The sequence below is a fragment of the Drosophila biarmipes genome, chromosome 2R (genome assembly GCF_025231255.1).
Source record: "Drosophila biarmipes strain raj3 chromosome 2R, RU_DBia_V1.1, whole genome shotgun sequence".
Lineage (NCBI taxonomy): Eukaryota > Metazoa > Arthropoda > Insecta > Diptera > Drosophilidae > Drosophila > Drosophila biarmipes.
Genome location: NC_066615.1, coordinates 17,213,631 through 17,228,288, shown reverse-complemented (window position 1 = coordinate 17,228,288; position 14,658 = coordinate 17,213,631). Strand labels below are relative to the sequence as shown.

Below are 14,658 nucleotides of genomic sequence, written 5' to 3'. Positions count from 1 at the left end.
TAAATTCCCCTTTCCTTTCAGCTGCTGGTTGTCGGTCTACGAACCCGTGGTGTGGTGGCTAGTGGGTCCCATTGCGGGCATGTCAGTGGTAAACCTGCTCATCCTGTTCGTCTCCGTCAAGGCCGCCTTCACCCTCAAGGATCACGTCCTCGGATTTGGCAACCTGCGAACCCTACTCTGGCTGTCGGTGGTGTCGCTCCCTCTGATGGGTGTGATGTGGGTCCTGGCAGTGCTCGCCGCATCGGAGCATTCTCAGCTGCTGAGCCTCCTGCTTTCGGGAGTGGTTCTGCTCCATGCTCTCTTCTGCCTCATTGGCTACTGCATCATCAACAAGCGGGTGAGGGAGAACCTCCAGCGCACCTGCCTGCGCTGCATGGGCCGCAAGGTTCCGCTCCTAGACTCTTCCATGGTGGTCAGCAACAGCTCCCACAATGTGAACGGAGCGGCGAGGCCGAGTAACTTCCTAGCAGGAGGATACGATACCACCACCCGGCGGAACATAGGCATCAGTGCGAGTAGCACCACCTCGAGGAGTACGGCCAAGACGAGTTCCAGTCCTTATAGCGATGGCCAGCTAAGGCAGACCTCCACATCCACCTCGAACTACAATTCAGCCAGCGATGCCCCCAGTTTCTTGAGGGGATTCGAGTCCTCCACCACGGGAAGAAGTAGGGGTGGCGAGGAGAAGCCATCACGACGCCAGAGGAAGGACTCAGACTCGGGCTCCGAAACGGACGGAAGATCCCTGGAACTGGCCAGCAGTCACTCCAGCGACGATGACGAGTCCCGCACAGCTCGATCCTCTGGAACACATCGCAGCACGGCCGTGAGTTCGACACCCGCCTATCTGCCCAACATCACGGAGCACGTGCAGGCCACCACTCCGCCGGAGCTGAATGTGGTGCAGAGTCCCCAGCTCTTTCCGAGTGTCAGCAAACCCGTGTACGCACCCCGTTGGTCCAGTCAGCTGCCCGATGCCTATCTGCAGTCTCCTCCAAACATTGGACGCTGGTCCCAGGACACGGGATCGGATAACGAACATGTCCACGGGCAGGCCAAGATGACCATCTCGCCGAACCCGCTGCCCAATCCCGATCTCACGGACACCAGCTACCTGCAGCAGCACCACAACAAAATCAACATGCCACCCTCTATCCTGGAGAACATTCGAGATGCCCGCGATGGCTACGAAGACAGTCTGTACGGGAGGAGGGGAGAGTATCCGGATAAGTACGGCTCCTACAAGCCACCCAGTCACTATGGCAGCGAGAAGGATTACCCGGGCGGAGGAAGTGGCTCCCAGACCATTGGTCACATGCGGAGTTTCCACCCGGATGCCGCCTACCTGAGTGACAACATATACGACAAGCAGCGGACGCTGGGAAGTGGCTACCTGGGCACCAAGTCGGAGTCGCCCTACCTCTCCAAGGATCGGATTACACCGGATATCTATGGATCCCGGGATGGTCACTATAGCCTCAAGAGGCAGCCAGCTTATGCCACGGACTCGCTGCACTCGGTGCACTCCCTGCTGAAGAACGATTACCACCAGCAGCAGCAACAGCAGCAGCAGCAGCAACTGCAGCAGCACCATTTGCAGGACAGGCTGTCCGAGGGCTCGGATAAGAATGGCTACCACTTTCCCTACACCGCCGAAGAGGACCATCTGCCCGCCAGGAAGCTGAGCCACACTCAGCCGCCCTCGTTGCATGGATCCCAGCTGATGCAGCCACCTGGCCTGGGGCTGGTCAACGATGTAAACAATCCGGGATTAATCGCGAGGCATCCTCTGAATGGAGGCTCCCGACACAGCTCCAGAGCCTCCTCGCCGCCCTCCAGCATGGTGGCGCCCATGCAGCCACTGGGGCCACTGACCAGCATCACGGACACTGAGTGAGTTGAGCGAAGAGTCATAGAGGAGGTTCCTCCATCTAGGGTGTCACAGAAGTCTTCCCATATTGGGTTTTGAATACCCATTATTCATTGCCTTAGTTCTTTAAATTACAGACTATGCTGAAGAACTATAGCCATATGACACTTGATTAACTTTTTTCCAACAAAGAATATTAAAAAGGATTTATTATTCAAAAACTATATCTGTACTGTAAAATAAGGTTTAAATATAGGAAGTGTCATAAGGCCTTAAACATGTCGCATATGTCCCGTCCTTTAATGCAATATTTAATTTAGGTTTTGGGAGATTTCTGTGACATGCCTTTTTTCTGTTGCCTTTCGTTTGGTTTCGGATTTAGATTTGGTTTCGTTTCGTTGTGGTTCTGGTGACCAGTTAATGCTTCTCGTGCTCCATGTGCAGCCCATCCTGTCTGTTTCGTTTCGTTTGGTTCCTTCCGTTGGCCTAGATGATTCGTTTTGGTTCGAGGGAACTCCTGTTCGCTCTCCACTTTTGATTCCAGCAATTAATCTGTGGTCCTTTGTTTCTGATTCTCCTTTCTTTATGGCATTCGAATCAACAACTACAATGACATAAACCCTTTGTGCCATTCGACTTTTCCCACAACAATTGAAACTGAAAACAATGAAAATGAATATGGTACAAACTCCATTACACCACACGCTTACACACACATTCACACACCCCCCAAACACTCACACATAACCCCGCCCACATTCATACACATTTCGCTATACGTGTACATGTCCATATCCTTTCAGCTGGTCCTGGGAACGTTTGAAGCAAATCTAATTTGACTATCTTTCACTTCTATTTCCTCCAATACCGTGCTTTCTCTCTCTCTTGCTCCTCGGAAACTTAACCCAAACACACACATACGCATACCGCAAACACACACACTAATAACCGAAAAAAAAATCCATCTGCAAAATGAAATTCGACGTAATGCAAAATACTACGGCGGCTCGCATTGTATCCATCCAAAACCCAAAAACTCAACCAACTCAAACAACATCAACAACCACACCACAACCAACTACAACTACAACTACAATAACTACAACAACTACAACTACAGCTCAGAGGTAAACCACAAGTAAAATGCATTTTCAAGTCGCACATCACATTTCCCATTTTCCCACTTTTCATCATCGTCTTCGTTTACGTTTTTTGTTCGATTTCCGTAGCTAAAGTGTGCATAAAACTGATTCGATTCGATTCGAGCTCTTTAACTAACTCCAAAGTGCACCATTTTTAATTTGATTTGGATTTGACCAGTTGAATGTAAATATGAGACATTGATTTATGTTTTACTTGGCCGCCCCCCGAATGTCTGTTTATTAGTTTGATTAATCGAATCTGTTGGATATCTCACTTTCTAATTTGTAATCCGAATGTTCGAACGCCGTGCTGCATTTAATTGGAACGTGTAACATTGAATTTACGCCTTTATGACATTTATTAATTCCCATTCGACAACCGTATACATCGATCCATCAATCCATCCCACACTTTCACCCGCCACAAGAACAGACCTTATATATACAATACAACCTGAACATCTCCACAGTTCGACATTATTTGGCTGCATCGCAGGCAACAGAGGCAACAGTATCCCTGGTCGCTAACAATATGGTATACTTATAAAGAGTAGAGGGGCAAGTCCCCAACACTTAGTAAGCCCCTCAGTTAGTCTTAGTTTACTAAAAGCTATTCAACAAATTCAATCGGAAAAATGAATTTGTAAAATATGATATCTATAAATCTATATTATCAAATCATACCTCAAAGCAGAGTTTCCCTTAGTTAGTTTATACCATCACCTGTAATACGATATGAATTGGAAGTTAATAGGTATTCGTATTGTATTTTAAAGATATAAGTCCGAATCTGGCTAGAAAATTTTAGGACCATTATGTACTACATGTTTTTGTTAGGGAATTCCTTTGTAATTAATATCTCACTTTTTAATACTTAATTTTTGTACAAGGCCAGATTCGGATAATAGAAAAACTACGAAAGATCCAGCAGTATTGTTTATAATTTACCGAAAAACTGCCAGAATAATCTGTCAAATTAACTTTGTTCTGGCCCAATAAACTTAACCACATTTAAACACTTTACATACACAGCCACAGAACACCTGGAAAACTAACGCACTGACACACACACGCACACACCTGGATTTATGTTTATTTTTTCACTTTGATAATTCAGTTGCATAAATTATGTTTTTGCCTGAACTAACCAACTTTATTCGTTTAACACGTACACGCATGCAGTTCAAGAGAATGCCTGGCATGCCGCAAATTGAAATCCATCAAAGTGTTGCACGTGAAGCACGTAAATTAGTGTAGAGTAGAGGGAAATATAGCATACAGCAATATTTATGTATATATAGTACTTACCTGCAACAAAAGCCGATTGCAGCACCACTAATGACCATTTTCTGTCGCAAACAGGCGGAATATTGATGATGACGAGACCACAGTGTGACGACTGACCCAGCAGCAAAAGCAGCAGCAGCAGCAGCGGCAGCAACAGTTGAAGCTGCAACAAAAGCAGCAGCAGCACCTGCAACACCTGCAACACCTGCAACACTTGCAGCAGCAACGCACCAAACAGCAACAGCAAACGCAGTACTTTGCCACCATTAGACGCAAGCCGCAGTACAGGATCCACACGGACGACTGAGGTCCTGCGTCGTCGGCATCCATAGCATACCCTGCGGGGGGCACCTGCCATAGGTCCACCATCCATTCGAAACCTTGTACATACCAAGCACCCACTTAATTTTACGTAATCACCGCTTAGTACGCCCACAATAGAGGGGCATAAATATTTATACGATCCCTTAGCATTTACATAATTTAAAGCGCCAGTTGCATTTCGTTCGGCACGGCATAATTATGCACAGCCAGCAGGCACACGGAAATACTCAGCTTTCGGCCCTGCGTATGTATTATAAATTATAATAGATGATTATGTATTAAAACAAGAGTCAGACTGATTTTATGCATTTTACGTTCTGCTATTTACACTTAAGCCCCACTCGAAACATTCAGCCAGCATTTAGGTCCAATTATGTCCGACCCCTAATACCAATATGGGTTCGAAGAGCATTATTAGCTAGAGCAAACTGCGAGTAAACAAAGTCTAGAAGGTAGGAGAACATTGTGTGTGCCTCGAGCTTATTATGCCAAATTAGTTGAAGTCCACGGGGGAACTTGTAAATGAAAGTAATCATTTGCCCAGCATCCGCACACTTTGCCATTTAGTTCGGGAGTTAGTTTTAGTCGATAGCCCTAGCCATCCCTACCAGTGTTGCGAATGTACCATACGAAAGTCTCAATAAAGTAAGTTCAGGACACCCGCACGTATCTTTGGGAAATATGAATGTAAAACTCACAAGCGCAGCAGCAATATAGTTATATACTCGAATACATATATCTGTCTATAATATATCGAAGAACCGGCTGGCAGCAGCTCGCCCAGCAGTTGATCCCCAGTCAGCAATAGCCACTCGAGACCCTGAGAAACCGTGTACAATCTATAAATAATTCATGGGCGGAACTTGCTGCATTTGAACTCCACTCAACTGCCACTTGCGCTTGAACGTGGCACACAATACATGATATTTATGTGAATTGACTTATTTAATTGTAAATTATACAACTATATCAATATGAATAAAATGTGTAAAGTATATGGAGAAAAATAACAGCCAAACGTTTTATACTTTCTGAGGTCTTTTGGGTGGGGTGGTAAGTAACATATCTTATGAAGAACGGATAAAGTGAATTTAAGCCTTTAAATAACTCAATATTTTTGTTTATATATTTCATTTTAAATTTCTTTGTTACCCCTTGTTTGTAGATGGTATAAAATAGAATTTCAACCATTATTTTCCCCCACAGAGAGCCATAAAACTTAATTCTTTGTTTTACCATACACCTTTTGCATATATTTTATTATGGGAATACAATAATTTCAATACCATTATGTGTATATTATGTATATATGTGTGTATCTGTATATCTATGTTATTATCCTCATAAGTACGGGTATGCAGATGCGTGTTAGTGTCTAAAAACCATCATTGAATAATATAATATATTGAATTATGTTACTTTCGACGTTCTGGCACACGTTGTCCAGTTGGATTTCTCTGCTTGCAATTCAAATGGAATACAAATAATGCCATTGTGTGTCCGGAATTGGAATTGTTTTCATAGGGTTTACAAACATTTGGTTTAGCCGAGTACACAATGCAATAATCAATATGCTAAGTATGGGTTTAAATGACAACAATGTAGCGCAAAAATGCTATTTGCGTTATGCCTATGCACGTATTCATCAACAATTGTTACTCGTTTACATTGGTTTTATTTGCTTTGATTTTACTCCGGTCTAGTTTGGTTTTAGTTGTCGTTATATTTATATTTTTAGTTTTAGTTTAGGATTGGATTATTTAATTGGGGCTTGACTAAAAGCGAATCCACGCGAGAATACAAAGACGAATACTTGAAGGAGTGGCTATGCAAGTTGTATGATTAATTATTTTACAAAACAGTTCGAATGCCAAAAGGACTGGTATAAGGCATTTTCGTATAGAATCATGACCTCCCTTTTCCTTTCCGAATCTCAAATACCATATGGCGGAGCCCAAATCCCAGTTTCCTTCCCCACTTTTCCTCTCTGGCACTTGGCAACTCGTTGTGCATTTTGTGTGAATTTTCCTGGCTGCAGGTTGGGTTTTCCTTTTCGTTTTGTCGTATTTCGTTTTGGGTATTTATAATACAGCGATATGCCTTTAATTTAACCGTAATTCAAGTGAAACTCTGCTTGTACACATATTTAACATTAACGAGCATTGGCAAATACATATAATATAATATTTTCTCAGTTACATATTCAGATTCAGCAGTTTTAGACCCCAAAGTCAAAGTCCTAGTCCCCGCTTGCAAATTTCGTTCGAATTTAGTCACGGCAGCGGTTTGTTCTGTTGTGTTTTGTGTGTCCTTAAAGCGTTTAACAAAGGAAAGCCTTGTATAGTGCTCGTATACCCTGCGGTACACAGGTAGAAAAGTGGGTGGTGAGTGCTTATAAAAGGGGTGTTCGGGGTGGGGGTTCTGGCAAATTAAATGCACCGATCTCTCAGCTGGCTCGGTGGGTTCAAGTAACTCGCAATCCGGATTCAGTTCGCAACAGTCTCGAGGGGGAAATCAAAAAGTGGGCGGTGAAAGTCGAGCTGGGTGGCCTGACATTAAGGGGCTTTGGGATAGGGGGCTTCTGGATCTGATCTCCTGCGGGTTATTGTCACTCTGGCCCTCGGAAGGTGTTCGTAGGGGGTTTCCGGGAAACAGAAAACTGCGATTACCTATGCAACTCTGCGTCTGGGTAGTACTCTCTATGCGATACATGTATATTTGTTGTATATATTTCTTTATCATTGCAACACATTAAAATTTTCCATTTCACTACATAAATACATACGTACATAATAATAATAATCATAATATTTAATAATAACGGCCTGCCACTCGGCCGCTTTGTTTGTGTTTGCTAGAATGCTCCAAGCCGGGTATAACTATATCCGTTTCCGGTGTGTTTGTGTGTTCTCAGTGCTCTTTGCGTGTGTGTTAGTCAGTGTTCCGTTGTGTATCCATACATATACATGGGTGTGTGGGTAGGGTGTTCTAAATAGTTAGTTTTCTGTTCGATTTCACCGATTCGCTAGCTTTGTGCGTTTCGTCAAGCATCTCAAACTGTACAGTTTAGCCAGCGTATTTACATGTGGATGTGGAGAACGGTTCGAAATACTCGTGCTGACTGACCTCCTGATCTCTTGACCCCCCCGGATGGGGGTCAAATCAAATCAAATGACTGTAATCAGCACTCGGGGTGCACGCTTAATTAGTGCCGAATCGGACTTTCGTTAAATTCTTTGCTCTTTTTCAATGTCTCGTCCTCGATCTCGATCTTGATCTATCAACTTGAATGGTCATTCAACTCAATATTCACACACGCTCAACAAATGTTTTTGCCACGCCGCGGCCAGCCAATTAAATTACAGGTTACAGGTTACGAATTACCAATTACAAATTACAAGTTACAAATTACAAATTACAATTCAAACATCGGATTAAATAACATTTGACATTTACACTGAGGCGAGCGAACGCAAAGGATATACATACAAATATCGATACAAACAAAGCCCCCCAAGGGGGTGGTGCATGCCCATATCATCATCATTATCTCCTCATCGGTATCCGAACCGTCGTCGTCGGCTTACTGAAGGATTAGCTGCAATCCCCTGTTCAATGCTGACTAATTAGCTAGTTTTCAAATTCTGTTGTCTATGGCTGTTGCGGATGTGGTTTCTCTGTGGTGCTGTCTTCCAATCCTGTCCTCGGGTCGGGATCCCCAACCGGGCCTCTAACAGTTGCAGTTGGCATTGGGCGTGCCCTGCGGCTGATCCGTCAGCCGCTGGCCCTTCTGGCCGCCACCCACTAACGTCGGATCCGCGTCCAGGCTCTCGGACATCTTGTCGCAGATGATGTCCACCAGGCGCTCGAAAACAGCCTGCAAATGGTAACATTTATCCGGTAATCTGGTACGGTAATGGTACACCACTCACCTTGACGTTCACGTTCTCCTTGGCGGACGTCTCGAAGAACTCCACACCCAGTTGATCGGCCAACTGGCGACCACGTTCGAAGCTGATCACCCGCTGGTCCTCCATGTCGCACTTGTTGCCCACCAGGATCACCTGGGCGTTGTCCCACGAATAGGTTTTGATCTGTGTTACCCTTCGCAGAGAAGAGATGGTTAGAAGAAGAAACTCCTGGATATGCTATGAACACTTACCAATCCTGCACCGAGTTGAAACTGTCCTCGTTGGTAACGTCGTACATCAGGATGAAGCCCATCGCTCCACGGTAGTAGGCTGTGGTGATGGTGCGGTACCGCTCCTGGCCAGCCGTGTCCTAAAAAGGAATAGACCAATAATTTACAAATTTGAAACGTATCTTTAAGTAAATCTGATCTTTTATCCCGAAAATGAAAATAAAAAGCGCATCATGATTTATTTAATTGAAAGCTATTGATTCAAGCAAAGAACGTTTGTTCTTGTATTTTTTATGATTATTAATACGCATCTATATAACAAAAATTGTTTAAATAGGACCATTCATTAAGAAGTTATAAGCAAATACACCTCCGAAACAAGCAATTTGCAGCATGCATATCTCCATCTCTTTCGCACTCCCCTTAGCTAATAGTCAAGACCGTCGACCTCCGCGTTTTTTTCTCGTAAATGTTCTAGCCAATTAAATTTCCTAGGTCGTTATAAAAAATTCATAACGTCTTAATGAATAAACCTCCTACAACAATTACCAACTTAAACAATCACCTAAGAGCAGTCCCCACAGCATTCTCTTAATTGATTGTACTCTCCTAATTGATGACTGGAAACAAGACGGGTATCGCACATCAAGGACTCTCGAGAGGGCGCTCACCTGCACCTTCAGCCGTGGGATGCCCAATCAATAAATCAATGTCTCGGCTTTCCGGTTTAATGCTCTCCTCCGGATGATTCATGCCCCCCGCAAAACCAATCGAGGTCACACAAGTTCTGCACATCCCAAAGTTCTACCCATAAAAGTTGGCAGCACATTGCACGACCCGAATGTAAGACCGATAATAAATATATGGCTTGCACTCACCCAGATCTGGAGCTTAACGCGCTTGTCGTGCCGAAAGACGGTCTTCACCTTGAAGTCGATGCCCACCGTGGAGACGAAGGCGGATGTGAAGCTATCGTCGGCGTAGCGGAAGAGGAAGCTGGTCTTGCCCACGCTGGAGTTGCCGATGATGAGCAGCTTGAACATGTAGTCGAAGTTCTGGTCGGCGGCATCCTTCTGCCACTTGGGGTCCCCGCCACTCGCCATTATGTCTGTCTAGAGCGGTGCTGTAAAGAGTGAGTACAGTGGGGATGAGATAAGAATCGATCGGGATTACAGATATTTCATAAATCAATGAAACTAAATAGGTGGTAAACTTAATTTATAACCTCTTTATATATTTATATAAATATTTATATCGTTATTATTGTGATTTATAATAGTATATATATTTCTCTCTTTTTTGAGGTTAAAATAAACTAAAGTTTATAAGAATGTAAAGGTGATATTCCTAGTTTCATCGGACTTCTAAAATAAATATCTAAAGATTAAATCTTTATATCTTTTAAACTAGAAAAAAAAAGATAGAAAGAAAAGGAGCGATGTAGCACCCCAGACTTCTCTGTCACCGTGTCTATAAGACAGTAGTTCTTATCTGAGCTCAGTCACATAAACACATTCTCCTAAGGAACAGTCATAGACCAACGACTCTGAGAGTAACGTATAAATTACTTGGAAATCTGAAGGCGCTGAGAGTTTTGTTTCGAGTTCTTTTCTTTTGGCACGTTTCTGCACTTGCAGATTCCTTTTACCCCGCATTTGATAAACCACATGCACCTCTGGAAGTACTGGCCACAAGATGTTTGACACCTCGTTGGGAACTGTCCTGAGTCTGGTGGCGCAATTGATTTGCCTGATAATCGGCCAGGTCCTGGTGCAGATAGTCCAGCATCCTTTGATCACCACTGGACTTTGCCTGCTGGGAGGATTCGCCTACCACGCGGATCAGGAGTCACTCAAGGAGGCCTATCAGCGGGTGCTCCTGTGGATGAGGCTGCCCCTACGATTGAGCAGCATCTATAGTCCCTGTTCCAGGTATCCACCTTCAGGGTACGGTTACGATATGGATCACGGCCCACACACTTGGCTGGCCAAGGAGGAGGTGACCTGCTTCCAGAGTCCAGTCAACATCGACGAGGGCCACATCCAGCGATTGGCCATTCGGGAGCTGCTCAACTGGAACCACTACGATGACTTGCCGGCCAGCATTCAGCTGGAGAACACGGGTCAGACGCTGATCCTTCGAGCCCAGTTCCATGGCAATGCCCCCACCATCAGTGGGGCAGATCTCCTGGCCAGCTACACCTTCTTGGAGCTGCGCTTCCACTGGGGATGGTGCAACAGCGAGGGATCCGAGCATACCATTAATCATCGCAAGTTTCCCCTAGAGATGCAGGTGATGCACCGCGCGGGTTCGGGAACTCCCAGGAGCTGCACCAGCAGCTACGACCTCCTTATGATCGGCTATGTGTTTGAGCTGTCCGCCCACAATCCCTTCCTGGATCCCCTGGTGCAGAACTTGCGACTGGTGCAGCAGCCGGGAAAGCGGGTCCAGATCCCTCCATTTCCGCTATCCTACTTGATGTATCCGTTTCGCACGGGATTCTACTCCTACGGGGGATCCCTGACCCATCCTCCGTGCTACCAGGGCACCGAGTGGTTCATCTTTCCCGAATCCCTGGCCATCAGTGACTTTCAGCTTCGTCACTTCCGCTTGCTCCTTGGTCCGGATGGGATCTCTCCTATAGCCCGTAACTGCCGTCCCGTCCAGCACATGGGCAACCGGGTGGTGAGCTTGAACTGCTTCTGTCCCTATGACGCCGCCCAGCTGGCCAGGATGCATGTGGAGCTGTGCCAGCAGCAGGCGCAGGTGGAACAAGAGGAGGAGCGCCTGGAGCAGGAGCAGGTGCAGCAAATGGAGAGGGAGCTGGAGCGGGAAAGGGAACTTGAAAGGCAGAGGGAGCGGGAGCGAGAGGCGGCGGCCATCGCTGCCTCCGAGGACGAGGGTCAGCTGGTGGAGACCATTGATACCACCACCATAATCACGAGCAGCAGCAACACCAGCATCTGCATGACCACGCTGATGCGCAAGGACTCGCCCAGGGAGCAGGAACAGCCTCCGCAGATGCCAGCTCCCAATCCCAATCCCAGCCAGAGTTCCTTTCGCAATCCCGGCTTGGTGATCTTCAGCAGTAACAACGAGTCGAAGACCAAGTGTGGTCTCCAGCTGGATATCCCAGAGGAGCTGATGATGCGGGATAACAGGGTAGGCGGAATGGGCATGGGCATGGGTGCCCAGAATGGCTGCAAAGCGGATGCCATGTGCGGCGTGGGCGATGGCGTCAACATTGGGGTACGCATGGAGCTGGTTGACTAGGATTACTCGCACATAATCAACCATTTCTGTCATCCGTAGACACTCCATCTGTGGTCCAAGCTGCACGAGGAACTGGCGGGCAAGGAGGGCGCTTCGGTCAAGGCCAACTGGGGGCCAAGTGCTGCTCTCTGTGCGCCCGGAACCCATTGAATCGCGTGCGCGTGGATTAAACAAGTTGCGTTTATATTTTCTGAAGCATAGCCCCCGCGTTCCCTTGACTTTTAACCCTAGGAGGGGGCTGGGTATGGACCCACTTGATTATCCCTGTCACGTCACTGGGAAAACTCAAAGGGAAACTGCCGGACGGCCTTGAAAACTTTCAGCCTTGGCTTGGCCAAGTGACAACGGTCTCGGCTTACAGTTTGCCTACTCGGCTTGTTTGCCATATGCAAGGCAGCGACATTGTGTCGATAATTTGTGTATATAGCCACAACTCCCGCCTCTGTTTCCGCTCATCCGTATTCCCCAGCTCAACCCCCACATCCCTTCCAGAATCAAAAGTTGCGCAGCGGCAAAACGCTGTCAGATTGCTGATGAACGACTTGGTGGCAGAGGACCGAGTGCGCGCGTCATCGTCAAGGATTTTGCTGGCAAAAGGACAGGCTTCGCTCCTGTCAAGCCTCTTCAGACCCAGAAATATCCTGGAGGGGCCCTGAAACCGAGGGGCGGAGGATGGGGCAGACGACTCTTATCAGAGGCGGCGTGTGGAAATGTTTTTATCTGCTCGGCTGCGTGTAATTATCGATTTTTTCTGTTGTTTTTCCTTCTGCGTGGGGGTGGCTGCCAGCCCCCCAGTTTCCCCACCCTCCTTACTGCTCTTTCATGTTTCAAATTTCCAATGATTAGGCAGCTGTTGAGCGGACAGCAGCTGCGGGCTGCTTCACTTATTGATAAGAAACCCAATATTGTTCAGAACCCGAGCTCAATCCTGGCTCTAATGGCTTTTGTTGGCGAGCCCAGGTCTATAATTTGGAAATCCATTGATTTGAATCAGGTTTTAATTAGAGGAGCACGGATATTTCCCTCAAATATCAAAGCCATTATATGGCATCCCTTGTTTATATATTCCATATATGTACATTTTGAAATTTCCAGTAAAATTTATGTCTTTAGCGAATACAAATACCCTATAACAGGAATATACCATATCTATTGTAAACAAGATAATAACGCGTATCCCGCATGTTGATAAAGTAATTCGCATTGCTAACCAAGGGTTACTCATTGTAGCATGGAAAACGCAATACCTTCTTTAGAATGCGAAACTAAAACGTTGTAAATCGAGGTGTCTAAAAGTATGCAACAAAATATTTTGGGCTCAGAAGCGAATGAAATCATTTAGAATGTCGACTGTCCTTTATTCTCTGCTTACTTTTTGACACCTCGAATGACATTAAAAGGTGATTTTAAAACAATAGTGAGTTGTGGTGCACCCCCTAAAAGTTCCATCATTTTAATCCATAATATATATATAAGGATTCCTTGATTTAAACCTAAGAGAGGACCTCATATCTCCCGCCTTTGGTCACTCGTGTCGTATACCTAATCTGTCAAATGCACTCACTCTGTCTTGAGGTTGCTGCGGTTGTTGTTGCAGATGTTGCTGCTGCTGCAGATGTTGCAGTTGCTGCTGTCTGAGTTGCTGCTGCAGATCCTGCTGCCACAAGAATATCCTTCTGCTGGCGCTGTGCTGCGTGTGTGTGGGTGAGGGGTCCGCTGTGTTGTTGCTGACACAAACACATACACAGAAATCGATAACGGCAGCTCCTTTCGCTGGGGGAGAAGGAAAAGGACTCGACTCAGCCTTGGCACTGGACTGACATACGCCGCGATTCCGTGTCGATGGATTCGATTCGCTCCGCTTCGATTCCCCTCGATTCGATTTGTTTACGGTTACCCAATCAATTATTCACACGCCCGCGACCCACTCGTCCACTCTCGTCTGGCCAGGATTCCTCTGGCTACGGCTGCACTGGCTCAATTATTCAGCAGGTGAAGAATGCAACGCACCAACGGCAGTTTTACCTTTTCGCTGCGACACGTCGACACCAAAGGACACACAATTTTTCCTTCGCTCTCAGGCGGCGAATTGACTGCTGCTGCTGCTGCGGCGAAAACGAGCCAGTTTTGTATACGTTTTCATAATTCAACTGTCGCAACTGATTCAAGCTGGCTGACTGACCAACTGGCTGGCTGACTGGGCGACTGGGTGGCTGAACGACTGGCTGCTGCCCACACGATTTCCCTGCTGCTGCTGCTTTTCCTGCTGCTGAAAATCGATGGGACTGCGTGTGTGGGCGTAGCTTTCGCGGCGAATTCGGGGGAGCTTTCCATTCATGCGTCAGACATGCGCACTGGAGCACTTTGCAACACTGGCTAGGGGCATTCTTTTTTAAATCCTTCCTGGGCGCCAATGCCATTTTACTTCTTCCCTTCATAACACTGGGTTTAGCACTCTTTAATTTTTTCTATTTTAATTTGGTTGTGTACAATAGTTTTTCTTTCTAAATTATTCACTGTTTTAAAGATTCCAAAAAAAAACCATAAATATAGGCGTTTCCACGTTATATAAATCCCATTTCATTAACGAATGTCGTAGTAACTTAAGCACACAAAAAAAA

The 14,658-nt window shown here is 46.0% G+C and overlaps 3 protein-coding genes across 8 annotated transcripts in view; 2 read left to right on the top strand and 1 right to left on the bottom strand.

Annotated features, from left to right (window-relative positions):
• Nucleotides 1–5,633, top strand: part of LOC108036357 (protocadherin-like wing polarity protein stan) — a 51,702-nt gene extending 46,069 nt beyond the window's left edge. Inside the window, exons 5-8 of one of the 4 annotated variants that reach the window (XM_050887337.1) lie at nucleotides 22–1,893; nucleotides 2,991–2,997; nucleotides 3,483–3,547; nucleotides 4,375–5,633. In XM_050887337.1, the coding sequence (XP_050743294.1) occupies nucleotides 22–1,893; nucleotides 2,991–2,997; nucleotides 3,483–3,547; nucleotides 4,375–4,408 (1,978 nt within the window). In that variant the 3' untranslated portion in view covers nucleotides 4,409–5,633. Of the gene's footprint in view, nucleotides 1–21; nucleotides 1,894–2,673; nucleotides 3,548–4,374 lie in introns of all 4 variants that reach the window. The other 3 variants (XR_007763943.1, XR_007763942.1, XM_017112433.3) reach the window with 3 other exon arrangements.
• A 213-nt stretch (nucleotides 5,634–5,846) lies between these two features.
• On the bottom strand, nucleotides 5,847–14,300 carry LOC108036360 (ras-related protein Rab-3). Of its 2 annotated transcripts, XM_017112438.3 has the most exons (6): nucleotides 14,063–14,300; nucleotides 13,602–13,810; nucleotides 9,643–9,887; nucleotides 8,786–8,904; nucleotides 8,556–8,727; nucleotides 5,847–8,500 (listed from the first exon to the last, which is right to left on the bottom strand). In XM_017112438.3, exons 3-6 carry the CDS (start codon nucleotides 9,865–9,867, stop codon nucleotides 8,354–8,356), a joined length of 663 nt encoding a protein of 220 aa, XP_016967927.1. In that variant the 5' UTR covers nucleotides 9,868–9,887; nucleotides 13,602–13,810; nucleotides 14,063–14,300; the 3' UTR covers nucleotides 5,847–8,353. The 2 variants fall into 2 exon arrangements, with proteins under 2 accessions (XP_016967927.1, XP_043948489.1); XM_044092554.2 differs by having other exon boundaries at nucleotides 13,602–14,300.
• LOC108036358 (uncharacterized) lies at nucleotides 10,253–12,237 on the top strand. Of its 2 annotated transcripts, XM_017112436.2 has the most exons (2): nucleotides 10,253–12,013; nucleotides 12,077–12,237. In XM_017112436.2, exons 1-2 carry the CDS (start codon nucleotides 10,460–10,462, stop codon nucleotides 12,185–12,187), a joined length of 1,665 nt encoding a protein of 554 aa, XP_016967925.1. In that variant the 5' UTR covers nucleotides 10,253–10,459; the 3' UTR covers nucleotides 12,188–12,237. The 2 variants fall into 2 exon arrangements, with proteins under 2 accessions (XP_016967925.1, XP_016967926.1); XM_017112437.3 differs by having other exon boundaries at nucleotides 10,253–12,237.
• Nucleotides 14,301–14,658: the final 358 nt, after the last annotated feature.